Genomic DNA, 26,142 nt, shown 5'->3' with positions numbered 1-26,142 from the left:
GGGTCAAGTGGGAGACTCCGCCAAAGGTGGGCAGGGTCCCCAGCAGAAGAGTGGGGGGGGACAGGGGTAAACAAAAGGGGTTCCAAAAAGGCCCCCAAAGTAGTTCCCAAGGGAACCAGCAGAAGGGTTCTCAGCCTCCCCCGCCCCCGCAGCAGAACGGGGGCCCGACAGGTAGGCCTGTTCCAAAGGGGCCCTTCAATTGTTACAGGTGTGGTGACCCGGGTCACATTGCCTCTGATCCTAAGTGTCGCCTGTTTGGTAAGACAGCACCCACTGGTGCTCCACCCCGGCAAGTAGCTAATGTTAATTTTGGGGAGGAGGTAGCAGTCCAGGAGGGTGGGGGTCCTGCGCATATGACCCTAGTCTCGCTAGGAGACAGTGAGATGGTCCCTGAAACTTACTTACCCTCTAACTCTAAGAAATATGGGCAAGTAGTGACCATCAATGGAAAGAAGGTTGAGGCTCTTAGAGATACAGGAGCCAGTGTGACCTCGGTGAGGCAACACCTGGTGTCTCAAGAGCAGATTGTACCCAATGCCTACTGTAGGGTTGTCAATGCTGACAACATAGAGAGTCTTTGTCCAATGGCTCAAGTTCCCTTTGAGTGGGGGGAGGTCTCTGGTACTCTACAAGTCGCTGTGAGAACTGACATGCCTGTAGACTGTCTGCTAGGGAACGACCTGGAGAGCTCCCCTTGGGAAAAGGTGGAGAAGACCACGCATCTGAGGATGGTGGGTCTGCCCGACTGGGCGTGCGTGACCACCCGGTCCATGGCAGCCAGTAGGGGTGTTGAGAGGGTCCTGGAGCCTGAGGGAGAGGTCCAGGAACCGGCCTTAGGGAGAAGGCGCAGGAGGCGCGGGAAACCGGCCCCCGAAGTTCCCACGGCCCAGGAGGAAGTAGACCCTGAGGGGGATGCTCTGGAGCCTACCGGGGAACAGATTGCCGAACTGGGAGACCTGCCTGAGCTGACCCATTGGCAGCAAGAAGGAGGTCCCTCCAGGGAGGAATTCTGCAGGGAGCAGAAAGAATGCCCTTCTCTCGTGGGTATGCGGCAGCAAGCTGCAGACCAGGCCAATGGTGTTCAGGCCAAAACACACTACGTGCACTGGGAGAGTGACCTCCTGTATTCCGAGCCTAAGGCTGCTGAACCTGGGTCAGCCCGTGTGCTGGTGGTACCCCAGAAGTTCAGAACCTTCCTACTGGGGCTGGCTCATGATGTGCCTTTAGCAGGACATTTGGGGATGGACAAGACCTATGACAGGCTTGTCACCCACTTTTACTGGCCCCAAATGCACAAGAATTCAGATTCCTACTGCAGAACCTGTCAGACTTGCCAGGCAAGTGGAAAGAGCGGAGGGAAGCACAAGGCTCCTCTGCAGCCCTTCCCCGTGGTCGGTACGCCATTCCAGCGAGTGGGTATTGATATTGTGGGGCCTCTGGACCCCAAGACAGCCCTGGGCAACAGGTTCATCCTGGTCTTGGTGGACCATGCCACCCGGTACCCTGAAGCCATCCCTCTGAGGACAGTGACGGCCCCCGTGGTGGGACGAGCACTGATGGGAATTTTCTCCCGAGTGGGGTTCCCTCTAGAGGTGGTGAGCGACAGGGGGACCAATTTCATATCCACATATATGAAATCCCTGTGGAAGGAGTGTGGGGTAACTTACAAGTTCACCACTCCTTACCACCCCCAAGGAAATGGGTTGGTTGAGAGATTCAACCGAACCCTCAAAGGCATGATCATGGGCCTGGACGGTCCAATGAGGCATAAGTGGGACGTCCTCTTGCCATGCCTGCTCTTCGCTTACCGAGAGGTGCCACAGAAGTCTCTAGGGTTCAGCCCCTTTGAGCTTCTGTATGGTCACCCGGTAAGAGGACCTCTGAGTTTGGTAAAGGAAGGCTGGGAGCAATCTCCCAGGAAACCTCCCCAGAATGTATACAGTTACATGCTGGCCTTCCGAAACCAGACTAGGCGTTTCAGGCAACTTGCTGAGGCAAATCTGGAAGCCAGCCAGGAGGAGATGAAGCGGTGGTACGACCGGAATGCCACTCTGGTAGAGCTTCAACCTGGACAAAAGGTGTGGGTCTTGGCCCCAGTGGAGCCTTGTGCACTTCAGGATAAGTGGACAGGTCCATTTGAGGTTGTGGAGCGCAAAAGTCCTATCACCTACTTGGTGGACATGCAGTCTCCCAGGAACCCTTTGAGGGTCCTACATGTTAACCGCCTTAAGCCCCACTTAGAGAGGACCGAAGTGGGCATGCTGCTGGCCACTGATGATGGAATGGAAGAGGAGACCGAGCCTCTTCCTGACCTCTTAGTAGCCGCAGAGAAAGATGGGTCAGTGGATGGAGTTAACCTCTCACCCTCCCTGACGCCCGAACAACAGGAAGATTGCCGCCACTTGCTGGGGCAGTTTCCAGATAGGTTCTCCCTGGTTCCTGGTGTCACAGATTGGTGCGTCCATGATGTGGACACAGGAGACAGCTTACCTGTGAAGCACAAGGCTTACAGGGTAACTGACAGGGTCAGAGCTTGCATCAAGGAGGAGGTCTCCAAGATGCTTGCGCTAGGGGTGGTTGAGTCCTCCAGCAGTCCTTGGTCCAGCCCCGTGGTCTTGGTCCCCAAAGCTGCTGCGCCGGGAGCCACACCTGAACTCTGGTTCTGTGTGGACTACAGAGGACTCAATTCAGTAACGAAGACTGACGCGCACCCCATCCCCAGAGCTGATGAGCTCATTGTTTGGCTGGGGGCTGCCCGGTTCCTCAGCACGTTTCATTTAACGTCTGGGTACTGGCAGATCGCCTTGACCGATGGGGCCAAAGAGAGGTCAGCATTCTCTACGCCAGATGGGCACTTCCAGTTCCGAGTCATGCCATTTGGAATGAAGAATGCCCCTGCCACCTTTCAGAGGTTGGTCAACCAGTTACTGGTTGAGCTGGATGTGTTCAGTGCCGCCTACCTGGATGACATCGCAGTGTTCAGTGCCACCTGGCCTGACCACCTGCGCCACCTCTGGGAAGTGTTGATGGCTCTGCGCCGAGCAGGCCTCACGATCAAGGCAAGCAAGTGCCAGATCGGGCAGGGTTCCGTGGTGTACTTGGGACACCAAGTGGGGAGTGGCAAGGTGGCACCCTTGCAACCCAAAATTGAGACCATCCTGGCTTGGGAACCCCCCAAGACGCAGACCGCAGTGAGGACCTTCCTGGGGCTCACTGGGTACTACAGGAGGTTTGTCAAGGGCTATGGAACGATTGTTGCCCCCTTGACAGAGCTGACTTCCAAGAAGCAGCCCAGGAACGTGATCTGGACTGACACCTGTCAGAAAGCTTTCGACACCCTGAAGACTGCCATGTGCACGGCGCCCGTGCTCTTGGCCCCTGACTTCTCCAAGGAATTCCTAGTGCAGACAGACGCTTCAGAGCATGGTGTAGGGGATGTTCTCTCACAGATGACTGAGGTGGGCTGGGACCAACCCGTAGCCTTCATCAGTAGGAGGTTACTTCCACCGGAAAGTAGGTGGAGTGCAATTGAGCGAGAAGCATTTGCTGTGGTCTGGGCGCTGAAGAAGCTAAGACCCTACTTGTTTGGGTCTCACTTCCGGGTTCAGACGGACCACAGGCCCCTCAGATGGTTGATGCAAATGAGGGGTGAGAACCCGAAGCTGTTGAGGTGGTCCATCTCCCTACAGGGTATGGACTTTACGGTGGAACACCGTCCTGGTACAGATCACGCCAACGCTGACGGTCTGTCCAGGTATTTCCGCCTTAGTGACGAGGAACCACCTGGGCAAGGGTAGTTCTCCCCACATTTCAGCTGGAGGGGACACGTGTTAGACCTGGCACCTTGGCGTGAGTTTCCCTTCCACTTTTTGATGGTGTGCCTCGATTGTTTTGCTGGTGTTGTCCGCTCAGGGCACTGCGCCACGGCTAATCCGTGCCGCAGTGCAAGTGCTCCCTAGGTAAAGTGTACCTGTAATTGATGTCCATGATTGGTTTATTGGATTCACTGTCAGTCCCCAGTAAAGTGCACCAGGGGTGCCAGGGCTTGTGAATGCCAATGCTGCTGGTGGGCTTGCAGCGCTGGTTGCGCTACCCACCGAAAGCGGCCGTGTAAAATGTGCCTAGGGTCTGCCACCGCAGACCCTGTGCGCGGTCTGGAACCGTCGCGCTGACTGCGCAAGTGCCCCCACTTGCCAGTCCTTTAACCTTCCCTTACCTACATATTAGCCACCCCTCTGGTAGGCCCAAGGGCAGGGTGCATTGTAGGCATAAGGTAGGACATGCCCTGATGTGTGTGGCATGTCTTAGTAGTGAATTACAGCCATTTTCGTTTTTCACTATTGAAGGCTACCTGCTCTCCATAGGCCAGAATGGGCTGCTGGAGTCACTACACGCTGTGACCCCAGTGGACTCAGAGAGCATGGTAGAATGTAAAGTTTAGTATGCCTGAACTCAGAATAATAAAATACTTCTTGTAGTCAAGTTTATTTTAATATCCTGGGTTTGTAAATACTACTTTTAGAAGGTTAGTATTTACTGACCTGGCCATCTCAGTCCGCCTCTGCGGTGTGTGTGTGTTCTGCCTAGTAACAGTAAGGAGCAGGGTCGGGGAGTCCCCAGAGACAGGTTGGCTGCCAGGTGGTGGGTAGAGAGATGACACCAGGATGGGTGGGAGGAGTACACCTTGACTCTTGAATAGACCTGTGCTCTGCCACCACAAAGCCGGCGCCGCCCCCTGTGGAGCGGCTGATGTCTCTGCCCTGCTGCTGAAAGGAAAGAGCAGAGTCACCATAACAAAGTGCTCCAGAACTGGACTGAGCCAGGCCCAGGCCCCCCGGCGCTAAAGAACAAAAGAATCACGGTATAAAAGTAGGAGCCTGGCTCCTAAGAAATCAGAATCCTGTTTTACCACAAAGAACCTCTGCCCGACTAGAATGAGAAGAAGACGCTGGAGGAGCTGGCCTGCTGCTTGCCTTGCTGAGAAAGGAGAGGAAGGGACTACTGAGAAGACTTTGCTGCTTTGTGCTTTAAACATTCTCCAAGGGCTTGATCTGAGCCTGCCCCCTGAACTGAACCCCAGGACCAGTGGGTTCTCTGTGCTTTTGCTCGTCCTCCGATTCGAGCCGTGTGTGCATCCCGCTGGAAAGAGACTGCGCCCCTTATCGCCCCTCCTAGGGCCGTGACACTCAGGAGCTTGCCTGCCTCAACCCCGTGAGAGCCCAGCTCCGTCCGGAGCCGCTCTCTGTCCCCGGGCTAGGTTGCCTGCACCCCTGTCACCGCCTGCCACTGGAGCGCGCTGAACGCGCTATCACCCCTCCCGCCGGAAACCGTCCGACGACTGTGATCTACGCCGGGTCATCCAGCTGCACCAACCGTGCCCTGTGACCCCGCTTCGCTATCCCCGGACATCTCAGGCCGTGCCGCCCCCGCTGTGGAGACCCCCCCCTGCACCGCCGTGCTGAAGGTCGCTGGCCGCGCCTGCCTACCTGCCCACACCCGCTGATCGAGGACCCAAGACCACTACCCAAGCTGAGAGTCGCACCGACCTGTGCCGACTCTCCACATCACGAAAGAAGTTCTAGTATCGGGCTCGGGGCCCGCAACGCCTTATTTCCCCGTCCGCAGGAGTCGATCTCTGTAAGTACTGGAACCACAAGTAACATTTGCGAAAGACTGCAAAGTATCCATTCGAAGCTACGAACAAAGAACATTTGCCTGCTTTTACAACCTGGTGGCATAGCGAAAACGTTATTGGTCTTGTGATAAGTCTGCTGAGATATATATACCTATTTTTACATAAAGAAGCGTATTTTTCTACATATCCAAGTCTGGTGTCCGTTTCTGGGGGGATTGATGTATTTACTGTGTGGGCGATTGTAAGTGCTTAACCAACAACGCCTGAGGAATCGCCTTGGCTGCTCACGCCACGCACCTAGAGGATGAGCAAGGGTCATTCGAAAGGGGTTATCCTGCGCCCTGACGTAGAGGAGAGGGTTCCTGCTTGACACAAGGGCAACCTTGCGCCAACCAGAGACCCCCAAGTCTAATAAAGCACGACTGAACTACTCAGATTGACCGTTAAATAAGAACCCAACCAACGTTGGCAGCACCATGTCTTTTGTAGTTCCTACTAATCCATAGGATCTGTGCATTGTTTGGACAACATAAACTAGCGGCTTGGTGCCAAGACTGATTCCGGACACCCCCTCAGGATGTGTTGGCCTATAGACCAGCTAGCTCACAGTACCACCATAGGCCCCCCTAACCTCACCAGGAAGCTAATGGTTTGTGGCAACCACTGAACATGACAACTCTGATCACTCGGGTATCGTGGAACCAGTACAGAACCTTTTTCTCAGTCACTCGTACTTACTTATTCTCAGAGAAGTATACAAAGAACACACTGTGGGACGCTTTCAATGTGTTTATTGAACCAACGTTATTCTTGTATAAAATACGTGTGCTGCAATGACCAATAGACAGAAGGAGATAAGAGGGATTACGAGCACCAAGAGCGTAAATACTAGATATAGTTCTACCATGGTGCTAAAGCAGTGTATATATGCAGGCATATAAAACAAGGCAGTAATCAAGTGTACTCCTACTATGCGAACCCTTCTCTAAGTGTACCTAGAGTGTGTGTAGGTGTAGAGCCAAGAATCCCCCCCCCAAGGGACAATCCAACCCCATTACTTGGTGGGAGAGAATGAAGGACTCCGTCTTGATCACAAACTGGGCAGCCCTCTTGAAATGTCAGGTCTGAGTAGAGTATGGAGGAAAAAGGTGGATATAAGAAAGAGAGAAACAGGAAGAGAAGAGACGAACCTAAGAGAGAGACGGGTATAACAGAGGCAGAATCCGCTAGAAAATCTTAGAGGTTGTGAAGAGATGGGAAGAAGAGCAGAGCCTGGAGGGCAGAGATTGGTGTAAGTGGACAGAATCAGCGAGAAAAGATAAAAGGCTTTGGGAGGATGGAAATGGAGAGGTGGATGTAAATAGGGCAGAACCATTGAAGAGGATAAGGGGTGGGAGAGAAATGAGAAGTGAAGGGTGGTGCATGGATGAGAGGCATTGATATCAGAAAGGGTGGCTCTGCCATAAGCAGAGTGTAGAGAAGGACAGTGGTGAGATGTGCGGCTTCAACAATGCCAGGACATTAATGGTCAATGTGACGTCACATCTTGGCCCTAATGGGGCAGCAACGGAGCAGCAGGGGAGAGGGAAGGACATTAAAAATCTAGAGCGCTGAGCAGAAAGAGGGGGGTCGGGGTCAGGAATGGACGAGCAGGGTGGAGGGACATGGAGAGTGAACAGCAAGGGGCAGGCGGGGGCGGGACTGGAGGTGAAAGTAGCACATGGGGGAGAGAGCATTAGATGGACCTATATTATAAGTTATTTGGAGCCTCTATCATGAAACATTTGAAAGCTGAAGCATTGTGAGATCCCTACTTAGCGGGAATGGGATGTTAAATATGTACATATATGTACATTAGCGATTATTGATAGAAAACCAGTGTTCACCAATTGTGTCCCATATATAACCTTTGCGATAAGGTCAGACACAACCCTCACAATCGCCGCTGCTCTGAGGAGGTGAGCTAGCTTACCCTTAACATGCGTCCTGCAAAATCCACATACTTTACAGACGTTGTGTCTTCAGTTTATGCTGGAATGACTGGCGACCTATCCATAGACATCTCTTCTAAGGACCTTAGATTGGAAGCAAAACTGCTCTGAATATTTACAGAGCGCAATGAGGCAAGCAGAGACCATTCCCAAATAATGCATCTTCAGGTAAAGAGGGAGAACAGTGACCCTTGAAGCCACCACAGAGTGGAGGGATCCTTAAAGGTAGCACCATATGTACCCATTAATCTTTCTTGGTCTCTCACACCAAGGAAGAGGTGCTGACTGGGTTCCTGCTCCACCCTTCACTCACAACTCTCACACGTGGCAATCTTGGGTGGTCACAGTTTATAGAACTTGAAACTACAACTTTATTCACCCACACACAGGACCTTTTGGTGACCGTGATGTGCACAGACGTACATGATGAAGACAGAACTGGGCTCGCAGGGTTGGGCCTTTTATTTCCTTTGTGTTTCTAGCAGCGCTGTGAGCCAAGTGCTGTTCGAAGCTCTGGGATAAAAACCATCTCAGCACATGAACGACTTCAGTGAACACTTTTAGTGCAGTTTTATTTAGAGCATAATTTACATTTTAGGCAATTGTAGATGACTGAAAGAGAATATTAAGAAGGAGTTACGGCTGATGATGCTGTTAAAGTGCACGAAGGTATGTTATATTATTAAGAGGCTGTGTTTATCCTCGCCACTCTTGCCTCTTCTGCTCCGCAGTGTTTTTACAAGGTGTTTTTTGTAATTTTTGGAACATAGGAGACAGTTACACAAGATTAAGGTGCTGATTAGATTTATTTAGAGGCATGAATATATGGTGTGGTTCACTGTTGGGAGAATGGTGCCATCACGGAATTGCTAAGTGTTCACTGTTACAATGGTGGAGGACTATTTGGAGTGGATATCCAATCAATGGGTTAATTTGTTTAATATATCAAGTATATGCAAATATGATATTATAATAATAGTGTGAAGTCACACAGCATGTTTTCTCCTTTGCACATGGAAGTAATTGGGTATGAAACAAGTGAGTTTCTATACTCCAATGTACATTATTTATTGCTTCCAGCCCTGAGGAAGTCGCATGGGTTAATCCCTATCGACGAAACGCGTTGGGAGTGGAAGAATGTTAATGAATAAAGAAGTTTGACTATTCAAATGAAAATAAAAGGAAGAAGAGAAGCCCACATTAATGTGTATCTAGTTTTGTTACTGTAACAGGAGACGTTGATGGTTAATTTGCGTGTGCTTCGACAAGAGAAAATACGTGAATCAATCTTTGATTGTGTTTTGGGGATTAGGGTGCCTATCCTCAAGTTGAAAGCACCGTACTAGGAAAGTTTTGGTTCAAAGTAACGAATTGTGTGAATTTTGCAGGTTGCGCGTTCTTTCCCTTGACACCCATTTTTTTGTTTTTGTACTGCACCCGGGTGTTTAACAAGGAGGATGACTTTGGCATGTCCCTTATTCACCTACTTTTCTCACTACTAAAGGAGAAAGTTTGACAGCCCCTGACTGACCATCCAGGTGACAGTGGGAGGGGTAAAGTGTTTCTTGTCCACCTCGGATCAGAGAGTTCCGGGCCATGACAGCTGCTGTTCTGGTTATTTATACCTTGTTTTTAAAACTTCTAGCAATAAATCAATAGAATTATTAATGTTTTAATCCCCTCTCTCTCTCTTTCTCGCACCTTCTTAGTCTAACTTCCTGTCGGATAACCAGTGCTTCCTGTGCACCTCTGGCTGCTTTCCTTCGCTCCAACTGCACTTTGCTGGAACTGGACTTGAAGTTCAATGACCTGCGTGACGCTGGTGGATCCCTGCTCTGTGATGTCCTGAAGCACCCAGACACCCAGCTACGGAAGATCGAGTAAGGATCTGGGGGGGGGGGGGGGTGGTAATAAAGCTTTTCTCTGTCATATGCATTTTTTTATATTCCTCTGCATTCATTGACTATGAGTACAGCATCTCTCCAACATGTGTTTGTCTTACATGCGGATTAGCTCTCTGAAGCCTGTTTGAGGCGCTATCAGCACCCCAAGTGCACAGAGTATAACAATGCCCCTAAAAGGATGCAGATTTTAAGAAGTCTCCCTCCTGCTGCATAAGTTTCATTTCTTGTAGATTATGCGGTGCCTATGTCCAGCTGCGTCTATTCATTGGTTGAAGTGGGTGGGGGGGAGGGGGTGGTGAATGTAGCCCAAGATCAAACATTACTACCAAAACTAACTACCAAACAGGTCAGTGTAAAACTAGGAGTGAGTGCTGCCCTGCGCTCCAACAACATCAGGACTGAAACCAGGTGACAGTGGGAGGGTTAAAGTGTTTCTTGTGCTCCTCAGATCAGAGAGCACTGGGCCATGAAAGCTGCTGTTCTGATTATTTATACCTTCTTTTAGGTCTCGCTGAGCCCAGCGTATGCGCTGGCTCGGAGAGACATTTTGTATGTGGGATTTTCAAAGTGCTGCCCACAGTGTTTTGCTGGCCTAAAGCTTGAGTGCACGATCGCGTGCACGTGCACAGCTGGCATCTAATAGCTCCTCAGCTCGCACTCTCCCCTCCCTTCTCATTAGCTTTATAGATTGAGGCTCCTTTGTTTGTATTACCCCCTCCCTTCTCTCCCTGCTCTTTTTGCACTACCCCCTCCCTTCTAGTCAGCTTCCTTGAGGCTCCTCTGACTGCACTTCCCCCTCCCTTCTCTCTCCGCGTCATCTCGGATTGCACTACCCCCTCCCTTTTCAAGCCCAAGATCCAACATTACTACCAAAACTAACTACCAAACAGGTCAGTGTAAAACTCGGAGTGAGTGCTGCCCTGCGCTCCAACAACATCAGGACTGAAACCAGGTGACAGTGGGAGGGTTAAAGTGTTTCTTGTGCACCTCAGATCAGAGAGTTCTGGGCCATGACAGCTGCTGTTCTGATTATTTATACCTTCTTTTTAATACTTTTATCAATAAATTCTTAGAATTAATAATGTTTTAATCCTCTCTCTCTCTTTATCGCACCTTCTTAGCCTCCGATGTTGTCAGATAACCGATGCTTCCTGTGCAGCTCTGGCCGCCTCCCTTCGCTCCAACCGCTCTTTGCTGGAACTGAACTTGAGTCGCACTGCCCTAAGTGACTCTGGTGTATCCCTGCTCTGGGATGGCCTGAAGGAACCAGACACCGGGCTGCAGAAGATCGAGTAAGGAGCAGAGGGGAGAGGAGGAGGGGGGGGGGGGTCGAGCTTTTCTGTATCATCTGCACCTTTTATTTTCCTCTGCATCATTGACTATGAGTAGAGCATCTCTCGTCGATGTGCTTCTCTTACATGCGGATTAGCTCTCTGAAGCCTGTTTGAGGCGCTATCAGCACCCGTAGTGTATGGAGTATAACAATGTCCCCGAAAGGATGCAGATTTTAAGAAGTCTTCCTCCTGCTGCATACATTTCATTTCTTGCAGATTATGTGGTGCCCACGTCCAGCTGCATCTATTTATTGGTTGAAGTGGGGTAGTGGGGGGTGAATGTAGCCCAAGATCAAACATTACTTCCAAAACTAACTACCAAACAGGTCAGTGTAAACCTAGGAGGGAGTGCTGCCCTGCGCTCCAACATCAGGACTGAAACCAGGTGACAGTGGGAGGGTTAAAGTGTTTCTTGTGCACCTCAGATCAGAGAGTACTGGGCCATGACAGCTGCTGTTCTGATTATTTATACCTTCTTTTTATTACTTTTAGCAAAAAATCCTTAGAATTGTTAATGTTTTAATTCCCCCTCTTTCTCGCACCTTCTTAGCCTCATTCTCTGTGGGATAACCAGTGCTTCCTGTGCAGCTCTGGCCGCCGCCCTTCGCTCCAACCGCTCTTTGCTGGAACTGGACTTGCTTGGCAATGACCTAGGTGACGCTGGTGTATCCCTGATCTGTGATGCCCTGAAGCACCCAGACACCCGGCTGGAGAAGATCCGGTAAGGAGTGGGGGGGGGGGCTCTTCTGTATCATCTGCATATCTCTCCTTCTCTCAGTGTTTATGGGCTTTGATTAAATCCCTTCCCCAGCAGAAACAGAAACAGTTTTTTTCTCTTACATGAGGATTTCAAGGTTAGTTCTCTGAAGCCTGTTTGAGGCGCTATCAGCACCCGGAGTGCACGGAGCAGAAGAATGTCCCAAGGGGATGCAGATTTTAGGAAATCTCCCTCCTGCTGGATAAATTTCATTTCTTGTAGATTATGCGGTGCCCAGGTCCAGCTGCGTCTATTCATTGGATGAAGTGGTGGAGGGAGGGGTTGAATGTAGCTCAAGATGAAACATTACTACCAAAACTAACTACCAAACAGGTAAGTGTAAAACTAGGAGTGAATGCTGCCCTGCGCTCCAACAACATCAGGACTGAAACCAGGTGACAGTGGGAGGGTGAAAGTGTTTCTTGTGCACCTCAGATCAGAAAGTGCTGGGCCATGACAGCTCCTGTTCTGGTTATTTATACCTTGTTTTTAATACTCTTAGCGGTAAATCCTTAGAATTATTAATGTGTTAATCCCCTCTCTCTCTCTCTCTTTATCGCACCTTCTTAGCCTCCGTCAGTGTAAGATAACCAATGCTTCCTGTGCAGCTGTGGCCGCTGCCCTTCGCTCCAACCGCTCTTTGCTGGAACTGAACTTGAGTTTCAATGACCTGGGTGACGCTGGTGCATCCCTGATCTGTGACGCCCTGAAGCAACCAGACACCCGGCTGAAGAAGATCCGGTAAGGAGCAGAGGGGGAAGGGGAGTGGGTGCTTTTCTGTATCATCTGCACTTTCTATATTCCTCTGCATTTATTGACTATGCGTAGAGCATCTCTCCTCCATGTGTTTGTCTTTCAAGCGGAATAGCTCTCTGAAGCCTGTTTGAGGCGCTATCAGCACCCCAAGTGCACGGAGTATAACAATGTCCCCAAAGGATGCAGATTTTAAGAAGTCTCCCTCCTGCTGCATGAGTTTCACTTCTTGTAGATTGTGCAGTGCCTACGTCCAGCAGCATCTATTCATGGGTTGAAGTGGGGGAGGTGGGGTGGGGGGAATGTAGCCCAAGATCAAACATTACTACCAAAACTAACTACCAAACAGGTCAGTGTAAAACTCGGAGTGAGTGCTGCCCTGCGCTCCAACAACATCAGGACTGAAACCAGGTGACAGTGGGAGGGTTAAAGTGTTTCTTGTGCTCCTCAGATCAGAGAGCACTGGGCCATGAAAGCTGCTGTTCTGATTATTTATACCTTCTTTTAGGTCTCGCTGAGCCCAGCGTATGCGCTGGCTCAGAGAGACATTTTGTATGTGGGATTTTCAAAGTGCTGCCCACAGTGTTTTGCTGGCCTAAAGCTTGAGTGCACGATCGCGTGCACGTGCACAGCTGGCATCTAATAGCTCCTCAGCTCGCACTCTCCCCTCCCTTCTCATTAGCTTTATAGATTGAGGCTCCTTTGTTTGTATTACCCCCTCCCTTCTCTCCCCGCTCTTTTTGCACTACCCCCTCCCTTCTAGTCAGCTTCCTTGAGGCTCCTCTGACTGCACTTCCCCCTCCCTTCTCTCTCCGCGTCATCTCGGATTGCACTACCCCCTCCCTTTTCGTCAGCTTCCTTGGGGCTCCTCTGCTTGTACATCCCCCAACCCTAAACGCACCTTGTTGTCCAAGTGGAGCCAGATACTTTTGACTGCAACACTACATATTAAATTAAAAGCTTTGCTTCGGAGCTAGGAGCCCTTTTTAGACAATGCAACATTTGTGAACGTTACGATTGCTTAGGGACTAGGAGCTCTTTTTGGATAATGCAAGATTCTCTAGCGTTACAGAGGGACCAGACAAGAGGCGCCACTGGGGCAGAAGGCAGACAGAGACATCCTGCCTGATTAATGGGTTTGCGTTTCACCGTGTTACCGAGAAACAGGCCACAGGCACCAGGAGAGCACAACCCACACCGACACATTCCTCCTTAATTGAGGTTTCCCGTCTGAGCAGAGTGAGTTTATATTTAACTCCAAACATTCAGAAACATAACAAGTATGGACTTTTTCAAGGGTGCAAGGTTGGACAGTATTGTTAGCGAGCTCACATTTAATCCTCAGACTAGGACGCTTATTTTAGCATTTCACATTGTTGCCCTAACATTATGGCTTTTAGCCAAAAAAACAATTGGTAACGCCAGATATGAAAATTATTACTGCCGCACAATCTAAAACGGTTTTGGGGGATGCTTTTGTAAACTCTAGCGGCGCAGATTTTACACATCACACACTCCACTACCTTATTGCCTCACACATTCTCTTTTTCCGCTCGACATCTCACAGTACTTACAAAACTCTCATTTCGTGTACTATTTGACCAGATGGATTTCGCTCACACAACCCCGAAGACGAGTTTGCTTGCACGACGAGGAATTCACTTCCTTTGAAATTGTTAGTCTCTCGGTAACACGCTCTACACTTATCTACATGTGATTCTTGTATGAAACATGTAAAACACTATCTGCATGTGGTGCTTTCCTTTCTCGATACACACTTTGTTTGAGGTAAACATTTTCACACTACTTCTCGCTAGACACACTATTGTAGTTCTACCCCTAGCCGCTTTGCCTACAACTCGCTCACAGGCTCCCACGCACAGGCTCCATCGCACAGGCTCCCTGCCACAGGCTTGCTTACACAGGCTCCTTCCCACAGGCTAACTCCCACAGGGACCCACTCCCTCTCACTGAATGACTCCCTCACAGACTCACTCTCACACTAATTGACTTACACTCACTCACTCGCAGTCTCCCTAATTGACTCGCTCTCACTGGCTAATTCTCATTGGCTAACTCACACTGACTTCCCTAATTGGCTCACTCTCACTGAGTCAATCTATCGCTATTTGACTCACTCTCACTGGCTCAATCTCGCACTATTCGACTCACTCTCACTGGCTCACTCATTGGATCACTCTCAATGACTCACTCTCTTGCTAATTGACTCTGTTACACGGACTCACTCTCTCGCTAATTGACTCATTCACACTGACTCACTATCTCAGTAATTGACTCACTATCACAGGCTCACTATATCACTCATTGGCTCACTCTCACCGACTCACTCGCTCACTCTCACTGACTCACTCAGTAATTGACTCAGTCTCACTGACTCACACTATCTATAATTGAATCACTCTCACTGACTCACTCGCACCCTAATTGAGTTACTATCAATGAGTCACTCTCTCACTAATTGACACAGCTTCACTCTCTCGCTAATTGCCTCACTCACTGACTCACTCTCACAGACTCACTCATTCATTAATAGACTCACTCACACTGGCTCAATCTCACTGACTTACTCTCACTGACTCACTAATTGCCTCACTATTTCACTAATTGACTCACACTCACTGACGCATTTTCACTATTTGACTCACTCTAACTACATGACTCCCTCTCAATGACTCCCTTATTGCCTCACTCTCACTGACTCACTCTCACTCTCAGACTAATTAACTCACTCTTACTGACTCACTCTATCTCTCGCAAATTGACTCAGTCGAACTCACTCACTCACGCAAATTGCCTCTGTAACGCTGACTCACTAGCTCAGTATTTGACTCACTATCACTGACTCACTATCTCACTCATTGGCTCACTCTCACTGACTCACTCACTAATTGGCTCAATCTCAATGACTCGCTAATTGACTCACTCACACTGAGTCAGTTTCTCACTAGTTGACTCACTCTTACTGAATCACTCTCTCTCTCACTAATTGACTCACTCGCACCGAGTCAGTTTCTCACTAGTTGACTCACTCTCACTGAGTCACTCTCTCACAAAATGACTCACTCTCAATCTCTCGCAAATTGCCTCACTCTCACAAACACACTCTCACAGACTCACTCTCACAGACACACTCTCACAGACACACTCTCACAGACTCACTCGCTCACTAATTGACTCACTCTCACTGGATCACTCTCACTCACTTACTCTCACTGACTCACTTGTTCACTCACTCTCTCACTAATTGAGTCATACTCACTGACTCAATATCACTATTTGACTCACGCTCAAAAATTGACTCCGGCTCAATGCCTCACTAATTGAGTCATATTAGTGCTTGACAAGGGGAAACCCGTAAGGTAGGAAGGACCCAGGGTACGTACTTATTTAAAAAAACAAAAGGTCCTTCAAAAACAATACAACATGCAATAAATATAGACCAGAATCGGCTCTATATTGCTCGTACAATGCCCAGCCGGGCATTGAAGTTTTAATAATCAATAGAATTATTTTCTGACATATAATAGATTTGAAGAGTGGGACACAGTCCTGTGTCCTTAACAACTGAACAAAAAGGTACAGACAGTCAAACAAAAGAAACATACATCAGGCTGAAGAATGAAGCTTTTTGCCAATTCGAGATACAAGGCAAGCTTTCTTTAAGGTACAAAGTCATGCACAGTTTTTAACAAATGCGTTTAAAATGCATGTTTGTACATGGGGTCGACGACGTTTCGATCTATTCAAAAATTACATAGATCATCATCAGGACTAGAAGGAATAAAAAGCCTGATTTTACAATTCCTGTGAGAATGGAAAAGGAAGAAAGGGAGAAGGAAAAAATATTATCACTGAGAAGAATCAATGGTGCCAGTTACCATGCACGGCATGCCATACGTGAGGAACACAACAAGTGGTTGGTTATTGGCGCGAAGGAAGTTGTACATGTGGATTTAACTGGTGAATTTACCTGAATGAAAATTGCGAGACAGCGCATTCAGACTGTAAGTTGCAAAAGTGCGCGCGAAGGACTAGCAAGGGTCCTTAATGGGGCGTGTGGTAAGCCATGCGAAGAATTCGTTGTTCGGTGAGCTAGTGCATGATCGAGTTTAACCGAACAGTCAATCGGACGTGAGGACTACGGTGAGCCGGTAACGTCGTGACTAAAAAGCAAAAGAAGGCACGAAACTAACCCAATTCGGGAGACGAATCGCCTCTAGAGCAAGTACACACAGTTCCAGTGGTTACGCGGATCAATCGGCCAGAATTAAACCATGGCTGTTAAGCTGAAAACTAAGAACGGGAAAAGGTATTAACCGGGGCTCCCCAATGCGGGAGGGGCGGAAGGAGGGGAGGGAAGGGACTCACCAATTGTGGGCTCCAGCTTGTTGTGGGAATTAATAGCACGACCAACTACCCAACATAACGGCCTGAGAATCCAAGGTCCGCCTGCGGAAAGACGTAGCGTGGGAATTAGGAGTGAAAGTAACAGGGTCGAGGACAACAAAACTAAACAGCTAGAGCACTTACCAGTGTCAAGGGGGAATTGCACGATCGCCAGTTGGTAGTGCCTGCCTCGGCTTGTTGGTATAAGAAAGCCACAGGAAACACGAGACAGCCAAGCCTAGGTCATGTGATAGGAAGTGCCGGCTGCGCTGGGATGTGATTAACCGAAGTGAATAGACGTGCTATTAATTCCCACAACAAGCTGGAGCCCACAATTGGTGAGTCCCTTCCCTCCCCTCCTTCCGCCCCTCCCGCATTGGGGAGCCCCGGTTAATACCTTTTCCCGTTCTTAGTTTTCAGCTTAACAGCCATGGTTTAATTCTGGCCGATTGATCCGCGTAACCACTGGAACTGTGTGTACTTGCTCTAGAGGCGATTCGTCTCCCGAATTGGGTTAGTTTCGTGCCTTCTTTTGCTTTTTAGTCACGACGTTACCGGCTCACCGTAGTCCTCACGTCCGATTGACTGTTCGGTTAAACTCGATCATGCACTAGCTCACCGAACAACGAATTCTTCGCATGGCTTACCACACGCCCCATTAAGGACCCTTGCTAGTCCTTCGCGCGCACTTTTGCAACTTACAGTCTGAATGCGCTGTCTCGCAATTTTCATTCAGGTAAATTCACCAGTTAAATCCACATGTACAACTTCCTTCGCGCCAATAACCAACCACTTGTTGTGTTCCTCACGTATGGCATGCCGTGCATGGTAACTGGCACCATTGATTCTTCTCAGTGATAATATTTTTTCCTTCTCCCTTTCTTCCTTTTCCATTCTCACAGGAATTGTAAAATCAGGCTTTTTATTCCTTCTAGTCCTGATGATGATCTATGTAATTTTTGAATAGATCGAAACGTCGTCGACCCCATGTACAAACATGCATTTTAAACGCATTTGTTAAAAACTGTGCATGACTTTGTACCTTAAAGAAAGCTTGCCTTGTATCTCGAATTGGCAAAAAGCTTCATTCTTCAGCCTGATGTATGTTTCTTTTGTTTGACTGTCTGTACCTTTTTGTTCAGTTGTTAAGGACACAGGACTGTGTCCCACTCTTCAAATCTATTATATGTCAGAAAATAATTCTATTGATTATTAAAACTTCAATGCCCGGCTGGGCATTGTACGAGCAATATAGAGCCGATTCTGGTCTATATTTATTGCATGTTGTATTGTTTTTGAAGGACCTTTTGTTTTTTTAAATCACTAATTGAGTCAGTCACACAGACTCACTCTCTCGCTAATTGCCACACTCTCACTGACTCGCTATCTCAGTAATTGACTCAATCTCACTCTTGCGCTAATTGACACAGCCTCACTCTCTCGCTAATTGCCTCACTCTCACAGACTCACTCACTCAATAATAGACTCACTCACACTGGCTCAATCTCACTGACTTACTCTCACTAACTCACTAATTGCCTCACTATTTCACTAATAGACTCACACCCACTGACACATTTTCACTAATTGACTCACTCTTACTAAATGACTCCCTCTCAATGACTCACTTATTGACTCACTTTCACTGCCTCTCTCTCACTCTAACACTAATTGACTCACTCTATCTCTCGCAAATTGACTCAGTCGCACTCACTCACTCACTCAGTCAAATTGCCTCTGTAATGCTGACTCACTATCTCAGTAATTGACTCACTATCACTGACTCACTATCTCACTCATTGGCTCTTTCTCACTGACTCACTCGCTCGTTGGCTAACTCTCACTGACTCACTCACTAATTGGCTCAATCTCAATCACTCGCTAATTGACTCACTCTCAATGACTCAATCGCTCACTAATTGACTCACTCACACTGAATCACTCTCTCTCTCACTAATTGACTCACTCGCACTGAGTCAGTCTCTCACTAGTTGACTCACTTTCACTGAGTCACTCTCTCACAAAATGACTCCCTCTCAATCTCTCGCAATCTCTCAGATCTGTGAATGAGCACTGCCTGCCACTGAGGCAAGACTGCTATTCATATGTAAAATGTTCAAACTTGTATATATCATTCACTAATGCAAAGCTTTTCCATTTCAGTCCAGAGATCTAAGGAAATGGTGTGAACTGTGAACTCAGCTTACATTATCAACAGTAGTTCCAGTATAAACAAGCATTGCCATAGCCAATAGGTCTCACCTTTGGGACCTTATCATTGTGTTTAGCCATGCCACAGTTCAGGTTGTTGCACCAAGGATATTGTGCTGCATAACTAAATACTTATAAGGTCCCAAAAGCGAGACCTATTGGCTATGCCAATGCTTGTTTAATACTCTTAGCAATAAATGAATAGAATTATTGTTTTAATCCTCTCTCTCTCTTCCTCGCATGTTCTTAGCCTCCGTTTCTGTCGGATAACTGCTGCTTCCTGTGCTGCTCTGGGCGCTGCCCTTTGCTCCAACCGCTCTTTGCTGGAACTGAGCTTTAGTGGCAATAGATTGTGGGAGGATGGTGCATCCCTGCTCTTTGACGCCCTGAAGGACCCACACACCCGCCTGGAGAAGATCCGGTAAGGAGCGGGGGGGGCTCTTCTGTATCATCTGCATATCTGTCCTTCTCTCAAGGTTTATGGGCTTTGATTAAATCCCTTCCCCAGCAGCAACAGTAACAGTTTTTTAGGTCTCGCCTAGCGCTGCAGCGCAAAAGCGCTGCAGCGCTTTGCGAGGCATGCAGTATACACTATAGTGGGGGAAGCTCCGTTTAAGCTCCGCCCACTCTCCGCCCATCTTTTGGATTGGCTGAGATCGTAAATGCTGCCTTTTGATTGGTTTTTAGCTGGTTAGTCCCTCCTCCTGACGGCCATGTTCTGATTTGTCTCCTTCCAAGGCTATCAGCCCCTTTACTGTAAAAACTATTTTGTTGCTGTGGCTCACCCCCTTCCATTTCGCAGTCCATGACTTCTGGGGCCACCCGCACCCACCCCCGCACTCCCGTTCATGCCTTTTTGTCCACCCGCACTCTCGTTTTAAATGCAATAGGACTCGCGTAAATGCGAGTTCTATTGCATTGCAAATGCTTGTTTTATAAAATAGTCCCATTCAAATGTCAGCAGCAGTTGCCTGGTTGTGGGCGGCAGCGCGCATCACTTCCGCCTCGCTCGAGCCTCCCTGGAGCCCACACCTTCCTTTAAATATACATTTTAAAGCAGCTGCCCGGCAGCATTGAAAGCAAAAGCGCGCGCTCACTAGGAAGTGACGTTTCGCTACCTGTTGTGCCGTTGCTAAGGGTTTTCTCTCTAAATGGTGGAAGGAATTATTTATCAACCAAATGTCACGCAGCGCCTGTAAGCGAGTCTTCTAAAGCTAGAGAGGCGAAGAACCCAGTCACCCTAGAGCACAGGAAGCGCAAATTATAACTCAAGTAGGTTCGTTTATTGATTACTCAGTCTAGATAACCTCAAAAGACATCCAGCTATCCCATTCTTTCCGATGCCATGCAGAGCCATAGCTTTCTACTTCTTAAGCAACACAGCATACAAAACATGGCTCTGTTTTCCTAGTTCTACGAGTATTCACAGTTCTGTAACTCTTTTAACGACTGTCACCCCCGAACGCACACAGCTGCGAGTCTCTGGCCCTCTACGCTATTGCCAGACATCGTCTGGAGTCCTCTATACCTATTGCCAAATAGAGCACAAACATTATTCTCACTAGAGTTAGGTTATGCTCCAGTGTCCGGTTTGGCACGCACATTTCACCACCTTCGAGGTGCCGGCAGCCTTCCCAAATAGAAAGCGAGGACTATAAGTGCAGTCTATCTGCAATTCTGCTCCAAATACCTTCATCATCAATGGCAGAATTATGAGTTAACACGTGACTGAACATTGCAAATAGTGGCTCTGCTGGTTATAAAAAATAATATACAGCCAGACGGCAACTGTATTAACCACTTTTATGCATCTTTTATGCTGTTGACGTTGATGATGACATTTCTCAGAGGATGGTCTGAGAAAAGGGTTGCGGGAGCTTCCCTCTTGCATTTAAGAATGTGAAAGGATGCACTTTGAGTAAAGAAGTGGAAAAATGCTGCCTTAAATAGGGAAACTCGATAACGTTGCTAATGGGGGTAATGCACGTTCTGGGGACGTTCGGAGTTGCAGACAGGGGTTCTTGTGCGGCTGGCCTCATGTTGTCTACCAGCTCAGGTCTTTCTCACCAGTAAAGCTTGTTGCTCAGGCTCTCTTAGGCTCCCTGTGATCTCCCACTGTGCACTCTATGAGGTAGCAGGACTGCAACTTCTTCTAGCTGACTGGACAGCTTAGCAGGTTCACGCCCCTCATGGGGAGATCTTTGCACAGTGCGCTACTTCCTATCTTCTATGACTGCATTAGCCGTTGAGCCTTCTGAAGTCGATAACATGATATCCTTTGAGACTGCTGTTTCACCCGGTTATATTACTCTGTAAGACTCATGAACAAGTGAGGGAAAAGACCGTGACATATGCCCATTCAACCTCCCCACACTTCGAGAAGCTGAGTTTTTGTAAGTGAAAGAGGCTTCCCTGCTCGGGAGATTTGAACACAGACATGGCTGGAAGACCCAATGGTGGATGGACGTGGAGCGTGCACAGCTGGTAAAGTGTCTTGTGTCATACATCACACCTTTGGCCAGTTCTCGATTTGCACTCGGCAGCCAGAGTCGGATAGGGACAAAAAAAAACCTAGGTACCAAAATTAAAATAGCCCCATTAGCAAATCAGGAAGCTGAAAGAAAGATGGACCACATTTGCAAATACAGGCACGATGTATAGATGTTTTGCAAAGTATCGGAGACTGAATGCATTTGTACTTGCTGTAGACAGTTTGTGGTCATTTCGGAGAATGAACAGTAAAAACCACCCACCATACCCCAACAAAGGCCCACAAACAAGAAATAAGCATTGGCAAAGCCAATAGGTTTTGCCTATGCGAGATGGATTGGCTTTGTCAATATTTTTTAGACATGCTGCACAGCAGCACAAGCTACTGTGTAACATGGATTAAGTTAAAAATAAAAAGTGCTATGACGGTGCCAGTGCTGCCTGCTTCATACCATTATTATTTTCTTTACTTTCAGTCATGTTGCACAGCAGCCCGTGCTGCTGTGTAAAATGTCTAAAAACATTGACAAATCCAATACATCTCGCATAGGCGAAACTTATTGGCTTTGGCAGTGGCTGTTGTTGATCATCACATATGACAGCCCCTTCAAAAAACATAAGTTAAGGATGTACGCTGTACAAAAACCTCATTATTTGATTTAAACGATTATAATGTGACTCCATCTACAATAAGAACTTAGGCCACATAGAGGGTACACATGACAACTACCTTGCCTTTTAGTTCAATAATAGTATCGTTATCAGGGCTGAGGCAAGAATGTCTCATGTTTAAAAAACTTGACTTTTAATAAATATGGTCAGTGCAATGATTAATCTCATGTACTAAGGTGGAACACTTCAGTGTTTAGAAGAAATACACTTTATACAGTTTTGAATACACCTTATATGTTGTATGTTGTTTGTTGCATGATTATTATGCCAAGTATTCCCATAGCTCGGATCGTAATCGGGCTGTTAGAGCCGAGCCAGACTCTTGGTGTGGCTCGGGCTCAGCTCTCCCTGTTAATTTGTTGGCGATCCCACCTCTAGCTGCCACTACCTAACCGGCCTCCTGGAGAACACGCTGTTGATAAGATCCAGGGATATATCATGAGTTTCATGGGCCTTAATGCACGCATGGATGTCACTTAAGGGACGTAGCTGCAACCCCTGGCTTGCCCTTTGTTACCCCTGGCTTGCCCTTTGCAACCCCAAACACTGCCTTTGCGACCCCTGACCTCAGCTGTGGCAAAGTCAGTGCCAGGAGCGCAGGAGCAGCTGGGCCTTATGGAGGTTGGTTGCGGCACAACTTTCCTTGTTTTCAGACAGATTTTTCTTTTATTACACTCGTAGTGAATAATATGTTATTATTAACTATTAGTGTAATAAAAAACATTGAGTACAGTTAGCTGGAATATGGCCCTATCTGGCCGCTGAAGTAGGTTAAAATGCTTGTATATGTTGTATGCGTGCTTGCAGATGAGTGTGCTTATGTCTGGCACTGTTGCGCTATATCCCAGTATATGTATTTAGCTATGCAGCACATTAGCGTGGTTGCTGAATAACTTTCGCACTAGAAGTCAGGGTAAGTGCGTATCAATAAGGAAGGCGCTTTTTGAGGCAGCAGAAGCCCTCTGATGACATCAGCTAAAATGCCAAGTATCTCAACTTCATATGGGTTAGCAGTTATTAAACGCAGTGGCTTCAGGGCTTTGCAGGTATATTGGGGCGGGGGTGTCACGGTACTGTTATGAATGTGCACATCCTGTAGGGAGGAGGTGTTCGGCCTGCCCTGTACCCATAGTGTCCTTTACGCATCTGTGTGCTGCATTCATCCGCGCTCTCCGGACGGTCCATTTATCTCACAGCCACCTTTATTTAATGAAATCTAGACTTCCGGCCTCAGAGTCTGTTAATTGCAGTCTGGCGCTGCGCCATTCGCCTGATTTCTTGACCTTGTTCTTCAAAGAATTCAATTTCTTTACAGCAGAGTCCTCGGCCCCCTCCTGTGCCGCTCAATCGATCTCTTCCAATAACGTGCCAACTTTATATCGGAAAATTCATAGAGGATTTATTTAGGGTCTCCTAGATTTATAGTGGGGGCTGCTAACCATAGGTGTGGAATATCCGAAAAACGTGCTGCCACATTTCAGAAACCTTCAGGCCTCTGTTAGAGCAAACTGGGCTTTTAAAGGGACGTAAATATAATGCTTCTTAACTTCTCTATCAAACACATTCTCATGCCCACATTTTCTATCAAACGCACGCACCCAATTTATACTAACACACACATTTCGCTTGCACATGCTTTCAGACACCCCTTCCTTCTCTCACACAGTTTCACCCTCACAGACACACACTCGCTAAAGCTCTCTCACACACACTCACAGCTTGCTCTATCTGATACATTCCATCACCGGTGACCCTCAACATTTTGAACAGGTGAAAAAAACAATACCTTTTTCCATTCTTCATTCTCCCCTTACATATGTTGCTTTAGGCAACCCCCAACTTTGGGAAGAATTCCATGTTAAATAACAGTAGATGTTGCACTGCCCAGTATAATGTGCTGCATGGCTAAATACTTATAAGGTCCCAAAGGCGAGACCGATTGCATTGCAAATGCTGGTTTCTCTTACATGCGGATTTCAAGGTTAGCGCTCTGAAGCCTGTTTGAGGCGCTATCAGCACCCGGAGTGCACGGAGTGGAAGAATGTCCCCAAAGGATGCAGATTTTAGGAAGTCTCCCTCCTGCTGCTTGAGTTTCACTTCTTGTAGATTATGTGGTGCCCACGTCCAGCAGCATCTATTCATGGGTTGAAGTGGGGGTGGAGGGGGGGTGAATGTAGCCCAAGATCAAACATTACTCCCAAACCTAACTACCAAACAGGTCAGTGTGAAACTAGCAGTGAGTGCTGCCCTGCGGTCCAACAACATCAGGACTGAAACCAGGTGACAGTGGGAGGGTAAAAGTGTTTCTTGTTCACCTCAGATCAGAGAGCACTGGGCCATGACAGCTGCTGTTCTGGTTATTTATACCTTGTTTTTAATACTTTAAGTAATAAATCCTTAGAATGAATCTTTTAATCCCCTCTCTCTCTCTTTCCCGCACCTTCTTAGCCTCGAGCACTGTTACATAACCGATGCTTCCTGTGCAGCTCTGGCCGCCGCCCTTCGCTCCAACCGCTCTTTGCTGGACCTGAACTTGGGTTTCAATTACCTGTCTGACGCTGGTGTATCCCTGCTCTGTGATGCCCTGAAGCACCCGGACACCCGGCTGCAGAAGATCAAGTAAGGAGCGGGGGGAGGGGCTTTTCTGTATCTTCTGCATATCTCCCCTTCTCTCAGTGTTTATGGACTTTGATTAAATCCCTTCCCCAGCAGCAACAGTAACAGTTTTTTCTCTTACATGCGGATTTCAAGGCTAGTTCTCTGAAGCCTGTTTGAGGCGCTATCAGCACCCGGAGTGCACGGAGTATTACAATGTCCCCGAAAAGGATGCAGATGTTAAGACGTCTTTCCTCCTGCTGACTTAAGTTTGATTTACTTTAGATTATGCAGTGCCTCCGTCCAGCTGCATTTATTCATTGTTAAGACAAGAAGGATCCATAACTTGGCATAACCCGTCAGATCAGCCGCCTGAGGTCAGACCATGCAGTGCGCAGTTTCATCTGTAGTGTGGGCGGAGGTTGCAGCATGGTCACATTCAGGCTCTTCACTTCAGGAGGAGGTGAGTAGTGTTTCTTTCTTAGGAGAGTCCTCCAGGACACAACTTGCCCTTTGAAGTGACTCTTTGAGCAGGAACTGCTGGTTCTATGGTTGCAGGTTTCACCATAGATACGTGGTCGCAAGAAGCACTCACTCTTCTAGAGTCTACTCTGGCTTCCACCTCAAGCTCTGGAGACTCATCTCTTCTGATAGATGGTGAGGGGACTGCTGGTGTTATGGATGCAGGTTTCACAGTAGATACGGGATGTACTCACTCTCCTCGACTCTACTATGGCTTCCACCTCAAGCTCTGGAGACTCATCTCTTCTGATAGATGGTGAGGGGACTGCTGGTGTTATGGATGCAGGTTTCACCGTAGATACGGGATGCCCTCACTCTCCTCGACTCTACTATGGCTTCCACCTCAAGCTCTGGAGACTCATCTCATCTGATAGATGGTGAGGGGACTGCTGGTGTTATGGATGCAGGTTTCACCGTAGGTACGGGATGCACTCACTCTCCTCGACTCTACTATGGCTTCCACCTCAAGCTCTGGAGACTCATGTCTTCTGATAGATGGTGAGGGGACTGCTGGTGTTATGGATGCAGGTTTCACCATAGATACGGGATGTACTCACTCTCCTCGACTCTACTATGGCTTCCACCTCAAGCTCTGGAGACTCATGTTATGTTATGTTATGTTATAGGGTTCTTATAGAGCGCCTATCACCACCGGTCTCTAAGCGCTAGACAGAAAACCAAGAACATAATGACGCCTCAAAAACCATCTGCCTGCTCCAATTAGACCGATAATGTTACCTTTCCGAACAGATATGTCTTCAATTTTTTCCTGAAGGAAAGTAGGTGAGAGTCTTCCTTCAGACTAGATGGAAGATCAATCCAAAGTTGGGGGATGAGTACTGAGAAAGCACAGCCTCCTTTGGTTTTTAGA

At 48.0% G+C, this 26,142-nt stretch overlaps 1 protein-coding gene across 4 annotated transcripts in view; it reads left to right on the top strand.

Moving 5' to 3' along the window:
• LOC146822410 (NACHT, LRR and PYD domains-containing protein 12-like) overlaps nucleotides 1-26,142 on the top strand; it is a 683,437-nt gene that overhangs the window by 429,262 nt on the left and 228,033 nt on the right. For all 4 annotated transcript variants that reach the window (XM_085613496.1, XM_085613493.1, XM_085613495.1 and 1 more), the window contains exons 6-11: nucleotides 9,336-9,506; nucleotides 10,652-10,822; nucleotides 11,415-11,585; nucleotides 12,192-12,362; nucleotides 19,243-19,413; nucleotides 24,603-24,773. In XM_085613496.1, the coding sequence (XP_085469622.1) occupies nucleotides 9,336-9,506; nucleotides 10,652-10,822; nucleotides 11,415-11,585; nucleotides 12,192-12,362; nucleotides 19,243-19,413; nucleotides 24,603-24,773 (1,026 nt within the window). The remainder of the gene's footprint in view (nucleotides 1-9,335; nucleotides 9,507-10,651; nucleotides 10,823-11,414; nucleotides 11,586-12,191; nucleotides 12,363-19,242; nucleotides 19,414-24,602; nucleotides 24,774-26,142) is intronic.

Source organism: Triturus cristatus, chromosome 6, assembly GCF_964204655.1.
Source record: "Triturus cristatus chromosome 6, aTriCri1.1, whole genome shotgun sequence".
Taxonomy (NCBI): domain Eukaryota; kingdom Metazoa; phylum Chordata; class Amphibia; order Caudata; family Salamandridae; genus Triturus; species Triturus cristatus.
Note: the sequence above shows the minus strand (reverse complement) of the source record. Positions and strands in the feature narration are given on the sequence as shown.